This window comes from Sminthopsis crassicaudata, chromosome 5, assembly GCF_048593235.1.
Source record: "Sminthopsis crassicaudata isolate SCR6 chromosome 5, ASM4859323v1, whole genome shotgun sequence".
NCBI classification, from domain to species: domain Eukaryota; kingdom Metazoa; phylum Chordata; class Mammalia; order Dasyuromorphia; family Dasyuridae; genus Sminthopsis; species Sminthopsis crassicaudata.
Genome location: NC_133621.1, coordinates 108,557,908 through 108,570,069, shown reverse-complemented (window position 1 = coordinate 108,570,069; position 12,162 = coordinate 108,557,908). Strand labels below are relative to the sequence as shown.

Sequence of the window (12,162 nt, the reverse complement as noted above, 5' to 3'; positions counted from 1 at the left end):
CTTAACCTATCAGTAACCCAGGCACTCTCTGACCATAAGTTTTTAGATGAAGTACTGACTTGCATTAATTGATAGAAAGGGGAAATGGGGTATCTCTCCAACTGGAAGTTCTTTAGATCAATGAAGTCTCAAGTTTAGTCAAGATCTCTTCTTTCAAATGAAAATGTTGCTTTCCCTTATAGAATGTAAGCTTTTTGACCATTTCAGTGTTGTCCCTGTATATCCACAGATTAATAATATCTGGTATATAATAGGCATCTAATAAATACTTATTTAATGTATAAATTCAACATCAGGGCATTAATTTTTCTCTTTTTTTTCTTTTTCAGTTACAGAGAGTCATTCATTCTGTCTAAAGCTCCTACATTAACAACATTGGCTCATTTTCCTAAAGAGGCATCTTACATGGCTTTGGACTCCCAAAGTCCTACAAAAGCAACTCTATCAAAAGGTTTTCTTGCACTAGACACAGCAAAAGGTATGAATTACATCTCATATGATATTTTTCCTTTGAACTTTAAAAACTCAAATATGTGTTTCAAATGAAAGATATGAAATATGAAAGTATGTTTCAAAAGCCAAAAAGATAAGAAATCAGGGGCCTGCTGCTGGTGGTAATTATTAAGTCAATAGACATTTATTAAGTACTTACTATGTGTCAGCACTATGCTAAATAATCAGGGAATAGGTACTTATTTTGGAGAATGTCATATATATATATATATATATATAATTTCTCTTATTTTCTCTTCTTTGAAGACCTCCCTGATCCCTCTAATCAAATTGCTTGTCCTTCATCTGCATTGTACTCTTTGTATTTGGATAGTTACTTTTATTTATATATAGTGATTTTAAACATTTTACATGCATTTTTATTTGATGTCCTTATGTTCAGATATGTATTATATATATTTAAATACACATATATATATTGTATGTCTTTCTACTCTTATTAGATTTTAAGTTCCTCAAAGCTTAAGGAAAGGTAGTATCTTATTTATCTTTGTATTTCCCTGAGAACCTAGCCTGAAAAGTTCAATACATAAAAAGCATTTAATAACTATTTGATAAAAGACTAAGTAAATGTTTCCACATAAGTTCTCTTTCCTCTATTCATCATGGCAAGGAAATAATCTTGAGTCCTTAAAGCCTGTGCCCTTGGAATGCCCTTAACTATTTTGGAAAAGCTGAGAATATAGACCTGGTAACAAACACACCCATATTTCTTCCCTGGAAAACCAACCTAGCTCAATATTGGGAAGCCCGACACCAGTAAGTTGGTCACCAGGCAATGAATTATTTGGCCATAGTGACTCATGAAACAAAGAAAAATAGACAATTTCCCTGAATCCTATGGATTCCTTTTCCCTTTCTGCTTTGGTAGGATAGGTGGCAGAGTGATGAAAAAGGAAGAGGAAGAAAGTACTAAGAATCATGCAGGTTTTTAAGCCATCTTGAGATATTAATCAAGGACAATGACTGAGTTGATAAACTGCTGTAGGATTTTAACCATGTTTATACTGGAATTCTTACTGTTAAGGAAATAAGAAAGCCAAAATAGAATAAATACTCCTTGAGGGAAGGAACTTTCTTGAATATAGTAGATACAAGCAAGTGTTTTTTGAATTAAATAGAATTGAATCAAAAAGTCAGGGTTAAATGGAAAGATAGATCACAAGTTCTCTTTGTAGTGACAAAGAAAGGATTTGCTCGAGTTGGTTTCATTATGTACCCAAAGGCATGCTATATGGATCATAGGACAAACTGGGTCATTTTGCCTTGCAGTACTCCTGATGGCCATAATTGGAAAGATTAGCATGTACCAGCAACCATCTGTTCTGAAGGAACCAGAGGTTGTTAAATTCTATGAAGAACTTTATTAAATCCTCCAAACCAATACAACACACACATTGATAATTGGGAACTTTAACACAAGGATGGATATAGGAAGGATTACAAACTACTTTTAGTTTAGGATAAGAAATGGAAACCGTCAGAGACTTATAGACCAGAGGTATTAAACACGGACACTGGCAAGACTGTGTTGTCCAAACCAGATTAAAATGTAATTGGGAAATAGTTAATAAAATAAATAAAATAGTTAATTTAGTTTAGAAATGTGGTTTTCTAAATGACTGTGTGGCCTGCAGCAATCTTCTATGTACTATTTAGTGGTTCCATGAGTCTGACACCACTGTGTGGACTACTTGAAAGCCTTGAGCCTGTGTATGAGGAATGCTTTGTTCTAGAAGACAGTGGGAGGCTATTCTTCAAGAGCACTGAAGAGCATTAGAAAAGACTTAATTGATCGTATCATTTTGGGGAGGAGTTCTAGGCCTAAGATTGGGCTGGGATAAAAGTACTTGGCAACATCTTCCAGGATGCAAAAGTAGTGGTTAGAGTTGGTGTTTATATAGTCCTTTAAGATTCACAAAGCCAATTTTTTATATTATCTCATTTGTTGTCACAACTACTGTGAGAGCTAGGTACTGCAGGTGTTATTATCTCCATTTGACTGATGTGGAAATTGATGCTCAGAGAGGTTCTGTTACTTACCCTTGATCACATAGATAAGTATTAGAAGCAAGATGCAATCCAACAATTAACAATTCATTAAATTTCTACTATGTTCAAGGAGTGAAACTAAGTGTTGAGGATGAAAAACCCTGAATGAAACAGTCCCTGTCCTCAAGGACCTCATATTCAAATTGTAGTGGATGTAATATGCAAAAATAACTATAATATAGGATAATCTGAGAGGAGACAGATGGACAGAAAAAAGAGAGGGAGACAGACAGACAGACTGAAGAGGAGGGGATAGAGAAGAAGAAAGATGGAGAAGAAGAAAGAGAGAAGGGAGGGGAGCGAGACAGAGATCTAGAGAGGGAGAGATGGAGGGACAGAGAGCGCACCATGTACTTAAGGGACAAGGAAAGACTACCCAGAAGGTGCCTGACATAAGCCTTGAAGGAAGATAGAGATTCTGAGAGACAGAGATAAGGAGGAAGTGCAATCTAGACATGAAGATGTGAGAAGGGGGCCGACACACTGTTGGGTGCAAGCACAGGACTGCCCACGGTGTTCAGTTCTCTAAACAAACCTCTCTAGTTTTCCAATCACACTCCCTATGATATGATCTCGAGGCCTTCTCACAATATTAGTTGCCTCATTTGGACAGGCTTGTCTATATAGCTCTATGGCATGTCAATGTCCTTCTGTAAATGCAGTTCTCTCTGAAAAACATATTTCAATTGTGGTCTGACGGGTACAGTAAGACTATCACTTTATTTGTTCAGAACACTATTGACTCTCTTAATACAGACTGAAATTGAATTCACTTTTTCAGCTGCCATATTGCCCTAAGATTGATATTGAATTTGTAGTTCAATAAAAAGCCCACATGGACTGTTAGGAGGATATTTCCCTCCATCTCTTCTTGGTGAACTTTATTATTTGAAAGAAAGGATAGAACTTTGCCTTTACCTTCATTAAATGTAATTTTATTGGACGTGAACAGTATTTTAACATTTTAGAATCTCTTGGTATCTCAATATTGTCTCATCCAACATTTTAGCCAATTTTGTGTCACTAGCAAATCTGACAAGCAATGCCATCTATGCTTTCATTCGTGTCATTGATAAAAATATTGAGAAGCATAGGGCCAAAGACAGATCTATTAGGTAATTCACTCTAGATGTCTAACTTGTCAGTAATTCATCAATTACTGGTCTCTTTGGATCCAGTCATTCAACCAATGCTGAATTTTCTGAACTACAAGCTTACTTAAGTCTCCACATAACTCATTTCTCACCATTTAGTTTGTAAGTACAATATGAGATATTTTGTTAAAGATATTCCTGGAATACACAGGAATCCCATTTGTATGTACTCTGTGTAAATAATCCAGAAAGATATATAGGAGTTTAGAACTATTATTTCCTTTTCTTTTTTTCTTCTTCCTCTTCCTCCTTCTTTCTTCTTCTTGTGACTTCTTTTGATTCCTACATCCTTTCTTTCATTTTCCACCATTTTCCAAGATCTCTCTCTGCTACTTTTCTTAGTATTCTAGGATGTTAGCCTAGTGTTTTGATTCATCATCAGTACACACCTGGTGACAAACACCAAATAGCTCAGGTTTTGATTATTAATTAATCATTTTTGGTTTGTTTTCCTCGAACCAAAGATAATTTTACTTAGAAAATAAAAGTAAAATAAAAACAGATAGTTCTGCTTTTTCACTGTCAAACATTGCCCCCATTCACCCCTTGCAATACTTCTATCCCCTCCTTAATCTTCATCTCACCTTCAATATCTTATTAGATTTTTTTTTTAGAGGCCTTTTCTTAGTGTCTTAAGCATTCATCATAAATCTCCTTCCTTCTGGGTGTTAGTACTCCTGACACTCTTCTAGGCTTGTAGCCCTTTTCAATTTAAGTTTTCTCTTCCTTTACTTCCATTTTTTGAAAATTTTGAATTGATCAATGAACTCCATCCAATTAGTCTTTTCATTTCCCCTTTTTTCCTCTCCATTAAATTTTTTTAATCCTTCAGAATTTTATTCTAGAGAAATTTCCACCCCAGCATCCTCATTTTGATTTTCTCTTCTAAATCCCTTGCTTTAAATTTTAATGACAATCATAAGACCACCTATGTCCCGAATAATTTCAGTTCCTGACTTGGACTTTGCAATCCATAGCAATACTTTTTGGATATCCTTTGATGGGATCATTTGTGAATTGATCATTCTTGTGAATTACAAGAAAAGCAGATAATGGTATTTGGGTTTTGATTATCAATTAATCCAAGGACCCCAAGGAGACAACAGACGTGTTTTATTTCTGCCAAGTGTACAAAGAGCTATTTTGTCAGCTTTAGCAGTTACCAATCACTGCTTGTTCCATCTTTTCTCTAACATTCACTGGGAAGGCTCTGATAGTATTTGTGGATAGACATCAACAATCCCTGAAATATCCTCCGGACAGTTCCAATCTTGCCTGCTATAATGACTTAGCTTGGAGTGCGCAGTAACTAGTCCCTCCATTGCTTCTTTTTATTATTTTCTCCTACTCCCTGGCCTTCTGATCCCCCTTTCCCTTCTGAAACTTTTTTTCTTTCCTCCCTAAAACATTTCTTCCATTTCTTTTTCAAAGAAGCCTTATTTTTTTTTCCTGTTACAACCTGAAGAGTAGAGCATGTTATTCTTTAGGATGAAAAATGTCCTCTTCTTTACAGAAGCTCCTAGGGAGCACCATAGCACAGAGCACTGTATCTAGACTCAGGAAGACCTGAGTTCAAATCAAGGCACAAATAGTTCCTAGCTGTGTGATCCTGAGCAAGACACTAACCTCAGTTTTCTCAACTGTAAAATCACCTATTTCCTAAGATAGTTATGAAGATGAAATAACATATATTTTAAAAAACAATTAGCATAGTGCTGGCACATAGTAGGTGTTACATAAAAGTTTATTTATTTTCTCCTTTATATATCCATGGTTACCTTTTGGTAGTTTACAGGAACTGCCGGAGGGTCCCCAGGTGATGTATTTTGCCCACCTTATTTGCTAGAAGTGGGTTCTTCAGTCTTTTATCATTTTTGTTTAGAGTCCTTATGGTTAAACATGGTGGTAAATTTCTCATTCTCCATATTTGTTAGCTCAACTATACTTGAACAAGATTTATTTTATCACTGGTGGCCCTTCCACCTTTTCTTATAATGTGAAGGTGTTCTCTTCATCAGCTGCCTCTGGTTGGCAATTAGTGCTTTTATGACACATCCTTACAGAAAGAAAGTTACTCTGGTCTGTCCCCTGGACCAGGGTCCAAAGCAAGAACTCAATTACCAGCAGGGGTGCTGTTAACCTAGTTACTCATGGGTGTTCTCTTCCCATTGAAATTTGGATAAGTCCTTGCTCCCTTTCTTTTAACCTCTTACAGAGATAGAACTCTAATCTTTTTATAACTCTCCAAAGTAAAAAGACCCATCAGACCTTATACCTTCGTGAACAGAACTAGGAACAAGAAGTTATAGCAAAGCAGATTTCAGATTGATATTAGGAGAAATCTCCTTGCAATTATAACTTCTCAGAAGTGGAAATGGGAGATTGCCCCAGGAACTGATAGATTTACCATCCCTGGAGAGTTCCAGGTCTGGATCAGCATCATCTTGTCAAAGATGCTGCAAAGAGGATCCTTGTCCTGGTACAAGTTGTATTAGAATGGCCTCCAAGGCTGCTTCTACAGCAATTCTGAGAACCTGGGATTCCGTGCTCTTTCCTCTCCTGTACAAATGTCCCTACTTGCCGTATCACTCACTGGGCTGAAGAAGGGCATCACATTACTTGTTTCTAGAAGAATGTTTAGAGGGAGAGGGGTGTTGAGGGAAAAGAAAATTAATCTGGGCATTGGTACATTCCACTGGATGCCCCTAGGGAACATAACTAAGGGTGGAACATCTTCTTTTGAAGGAGAGTGGCCCTTTGGCCATCTCTGAGCAATTCTAAATCCCTCTAGAATAATCATTCCTATGTGTACACAATGCCTTCCACATGTCCTCATTGCCATTTAGCTCAGAGTTTATTTATGCTTCACAGTTTGCTTAGAAAGACTCTAGAATTCCCTCAAACTAATAAAACCCTAGTTTTCTTCATCTTACAAAAAATTTTTTTTTCATTTTCACAGAACAATTAGGTAAACCTTCATTTGAAACGCCTGATAAAAAGATCAAATTAAGACCCATCGGACATCAACCCGTCTCTCAGACAGGTGCCAACACCAAAATTGTCCTCCCTCCTATACCACAATGCCGAAAGTAGTCCAGTGCTTAATGTCTGCCTTCAAGAGGAAAAAATTGCTTCACTCGTGCAACCCCGCTATCTAACCTGGCTACTGATTCTAACTTTATCTTCCCCAACCAGATGCCTACAAAAGAATGCTCCATGGGCCTTTAGTACTCTCAATCAGTCTCTTTATAACTCTCTTGAATAGCTTCTGTCTTTTCAAAAGAAAAATGTGATTTATTTTTAGCTTCAAAAAATGACATTTCAGTTTTCTCCATAGCTATAAATGATTTTCCCAGCTGTTTCTTGCTTTGAAATGTCACAGAGAGCAGAAATCTCCCAAGATCCATGTGATGATATGTTCATGGTGATTTTAAAATATTTTTAGTATTAAGCTGGGGCCAGTCTGAAAATTTTCCACTTGCCCCTTTGTAATATTGGTAGATATTCTATCATGAATTATCATAGTGTTTATAAGTTAAGAAAGGATTGGGGAATTACACATTATTTGTGTCTAAAAGGCATCAATTGTCTCTTTCAAAGGGAATCACCTTTATGTAAAAAGTCTACATTTAAAAAGCATGAATGTGAATTTCTTCAATCTGATTTTTATTTTAAGTTGTATTGATTGTTCCCTTGAATCACGTCAATGATATTAGGGAACAAAGAAAATAATGTTACTCCTTTTAGTTTCAGGTTAGGTACTTCTTGTCATTGGCTAAATATTGTGGTCTAGTAGAAATAGTTTTACAACTTATGTTGTAACTTATGTTAATCTTCATGACTGCAGGGGGAAACCTTATCTTTACAGAAAAATCTAAGTAGTTACAGAGAGATTCCATTGGCTTTTGTTTTTCCAGAAGTCTTTTAAAAGTTGTTTTTAAGTCACAATCAATAGGTTTTTTTTTTTTTTTTTTTTTTTTTTGTATTCTTGATTGGAGACTATCCACTTAATATTTAGTCTCCTGTTTCACTTAGATTTGCAGCTCAATGGCATGGATCCTTCTGGGCTTTGTAAAACAGATTATGCTGTCAGCAGTACCTAAGCTTTCATGATATGTTTTAATTTTTCCCCACACCTTGATTAAACTTCATGAGTCCTGACCAAACCTCTAAGTCAGATCCATTATTTTGACTTAGTTTATCATCATTAAATCAGATTAGTAATACAGAAAACATGGTAACGGTGCTGGCCTCCAAACAGGAAGATCAAACACTTCAGTTTAGGATAGACTAGTTTTGTGATCCTGGGAGGGCAAATCCTTTAATCTCTCAGCATCCCAAGCAGTACATTAACAGTTGCAGAATTTTTGCCAAACAACTTCAGTTGCCAATCTGAAGTAGTAAAGAAAAATTCCTTTTCTTAACAAAGCTATCAGGCTAGGCCCATACGTCCAAATTACACTAATTCTAGTGTAATTTTAAATCTCATGCTTGGCTACATTTTCCATGATACAAGTAGTGCCAAATACCAAAAAATTGAAAGAATTCAGCTTGTGGATAATTGTTTCAGTTAAAATAATATGACATTGCTTCCACTGAAAATCTGTTAAACAGCATTTTCCATATTTTGCCAACATCATAAAAATGGATGTTCATGATGATGTCCTTAAGACACAGCAAGTTTCTGAAGGACCTTTACAAAGCAGAGGTGGGCCCAATATAAAGAAGACACTTTCTATCAATTAGAGTTACTTCAAAATGGAATAAACTGCCTTGTAAAGTAGTATCTTCCCTTTCACAGGAGGTCTTTAAGTAAGGACTAGATGGCCACTTATTGGAAACATAGATGGGTAGAAATCAGACCTTTAATTTCCCATAATTCTGTCTTTCTGAATAATCAAAGAGAAATGATGAAATTGTGTTCAATATAGTTACATTATTAAATGGATTTTTCTAGTCTCCTACTTCTTTGAAAATTAAACATCTACAAGTGATAATTCATCACATTATGAAACAAAACATTTATTAAATCACTTATGTTATATAAGTACTATGGTGTGTGGTAGGCAAACAAAAATAGATGCAATTCAGACTTTGTGTCAGGAAACTTCCAACATTTGAATGGAAAGGATATACACAAATAACTGACAGAAGTGAAGACAGAAGACAGAAGTACAGTGGAATGATCTAAGAGCTCTGAGAAACTGAAGGATCATCTTCATTTGAGGATGTCAGGTAAGATTTCATGAATAATAGACTGAAATGAAGGCAAAATTTATTCCATGTTTTGAGGATGGCAAAGAGTCACAGATGAGAGAGAGCATCATGATAATGGAAGAAAGATAAGAATCTAGTTTAACTAGAAGAGGAAGACAGAGGTGAAAAGCTTAGAAAGGTAGGTTGAGATCAAATAGTGTAGATCCTTGGGTTCCAAGATTAGCAATTCATTCTTTACTTAGCACTGGGAATCTACTAAAGGTTTTTTTTTAATTTTTCAATAGTATTTTATCTTTCTAAATACATATAAAGAGAGTTTTCAACATTCATTTTTGTGAGACTACGTTCGAAATTTTTCTCCCTACTTCCCTCCTCCCCAAAACAGCAAATAATCTGATATAAGTTAAATATGTGCCAATCTTTTAAACACATTTCCATATTTGCCGTGTTGTACAAATCAAAGCAAAAGAAAAACAAAGATGAAAATACTATTCTTTAATCCACAGTTCCCTCTTTAGATACAGATGGCATTTTCCACCTCAAGTCTATTGGAACTGCCTTAGATCATTGCATTGCTGAGAAGAGCCAAATCCATCACAGTTGAACATCACATAATCTTCTTGTTGCCTTGCACAATGATCTCCTGGTTCTGTTCATTTCACTCAGCATCAGTTCATGTAAGTCTCTCCAGGCCTCTCTGAAATCATCCTGCTGGTCATTTCTTACAGAACAATAATATTCCATAACATTCATATACCATAACTTACTCAGCCATTCTCCAGTTATGGGCATCCACTCAGTTTCCAGTTTCTTACACCACAAAAAAGGCTGCCACAAACATTTCTACACATGTGGGTCCTTTTCCCTCCTTTAAGACTCTTTGTACTACTACTAAAGATTTTTAAGAAGTAGTATGATCAGAGTCAGGTACTGGGGAGCAAGAGTATTCAAGTGGGTTGGAAGATGGGGAGATGGGAAAGCAAGAACACCAGTTATAATAGCATTCTAAGAGTTAGAATGAGATGGCAAGAAATGTCTAGGGCCTGAATTAGAGTATTTGCAGTGAAAAGAGGATTTGGATAGAGATAAATTAAACATTTAGTTGATAATTGGACATGTGGTTTAAGGGAGGTAAAAAATGACTTCTAATTTTGGACCTGGTAACTGGGAGGATGGTGACATCATAAGAAAATTAGGAATAGGCCAGGCTCTTTGAGAAAGGAAATGTGCATATGTTCAATTTGTCATGCCTAGGGGACATTCATGTGGAGTTATCCCTTGGGAAGCTGAAACATGAGGGCCTGGGGAGCTTTTTCCTATTTGCTCATATTAAAGTGGTTGGTTTCCCTGATAGCTATTGAGTGAGTGAGTGAGTGTGTGTTTGTGTGTGTGTGTGTGTGTGTGTGTGTGTGTGTGTGTGTGTGTGTGTATGTGTGTGTATTATTGCCTACAGAACACTTTATTGGGTTCCTCTGATTCCTTAATTAAATGCATTACCTAACACCAAAGAAATTCTACCAAGTCATCTTCTTATTTTTTTATACACATCTTGATGTTTTCAAGGGTGACCTAGATGCATTTGTAAAAGGCTCCTGTTCTTTGTTTTCCTTAATATAGAAATTTGCAGATAATAAATAACTGTGACTATTTAGAATGCAAAATTCTGGGCAGGACTGATTGCCTGGAACTATCACAAATGTGGCTTGATCTCTCACGATCAGGACCATATTGAGGGACCAACCATACCCACCCACCAGCAGTGGGTTTAGGCAGTGCCCATGGGTACAGTTGTCATCTATAAGAATCATTAGTTCTTTCTCTATGTGTAGCCCTAGTCTATCTCCTAAGTTGCGTTCCTACTTACCAACTACATCCTGGAATTCTGGAATGGAATCTTTTACAGCCATCTCAGACTCAAGATGACTCTTTCCCTTCTTCTGAACTTCTCTATTTCCATCCAGGTCAACAACATCCTTTGTTATCCCAGTTTTCTATAATGCTCTGACAGATCTGGAATTGAGTGAAACAGACTCAGCTCAAATCCAAGGGCTGTGGGACAGAAACAAACATCTCCACCTAGTGTACTTGAGTAATGGTTCTCTTAAAACGGTTCTCCTATTGTAGTTTTTAAGGAGTATATCACCATCAATTCCTTTGGAGATTTTCTCAAGAGCATGTAGGGCAAGTCTTCTCTTCTTAACACTCAGCTACTCCCTCTTCCTCACCCCTCATGTTCAATCAATCGCCAAATTTTGTTTCTGACTACATCTCACCTGTATCCCCTTCTCTCTGTCATATGATCATTCTCTAATTCAGGCCCTAAGTACCTCTTGCCTGGACTATTATAATTGCTTCCTGATTAATTTCCCTGGTTAAAGTTAAGAGATTATCCTGAAGCACAAGTATAACCTGTAAGTATAAATTTCATTGACTACCTAATTGCCCCTAGGAAAGAAGGAGGGAATAAGCACTTACTAGGCGCCCTACTAAATACTTTGAAATAGTATCTCACTTAATCCTCAAAACAACTCTGGAAAGTAGATGCTCATTTTGCTGCTGAGGAAACTGAGACAAAACAGGAGTAAGTGACTTGCCCAGAATCACACAGCCAGTAAGTGTCAGGTCAGATTTGAACTCGGGAAGGTGAATCTTCTTGAATGCAAGCCCTGTGCAATAATTGCCAGACAAATAATAGACACCAAATAAATGCTTGTGACTGAGTGATATGGATAAACATGCTCAGAAAAGTTCCTTCCAGCTGTTTGTATTCTGAAATTGAGTAGCTATTCACTTCAGAAAGGAAGTCAGGCATAGGGAAAGATCTCAATTCCAGGATATTTTGGCTAGGACTTTCCTTTCTTTCCCCCTTTCTTCTCCCTCGCCAGCATCCATTTCTGAGCCATTGTTCTGTTCCACTTGAATGCCTGAAACCATAGTTCTCCAAGGATGCTGTTTAATTTCTCTCTCTGGTTTCTCAATATTGGAATAAAGATGTACCAACTCAGCAACTTTCTCCCTTCACCTCTTGTTTCTGAAGCGTAGAGATGCCTGGGGCAAAAACAGATGGAACCTTTATGATCCAAAAAGTCATATATGTAAAGCTTACATTTGCATGATGGCTTTTTAATGCTGTTTTTTTTTTTCATGGGAGGGAGCAAGGGCTCCCTAGTAGTTGGGCAATATTTTTTTCTTCAATTTGGTTTAGAAAAATGAGAAATCCATTATT

At 36.5% G+C, this 12,162-nt stretch overlaps 1 protein-coding gene across 1 annotated transcript in view; it reads left to right on the top strand.

The window, feature by feature from the left end:
* LRGUK (leucine rich repeats and guanylate kinase domain containing) overlaps nt 1-7,007 on the top strand; it is a 122,005-nt gene extending 114,998 nt beyond the window's left edge. The window contains exons 19-20 of the mRNA XM_074267887.1: nt 330-478; nt 6,679-7,007. Coding sequence (XP_074123988.1) covers nt 330-478; nt 6,679-6,812 — 283 coding nt within the window. The 3' untranslated portion in view covers nt 6,813-7,007. The remainder of the gene's footprint in view (nt 1-329; nt 479-6,678) is intronic.
* The last annotated feature ends 5,155 nt before the right edge of the window (nt 7,008-12,162 follow it).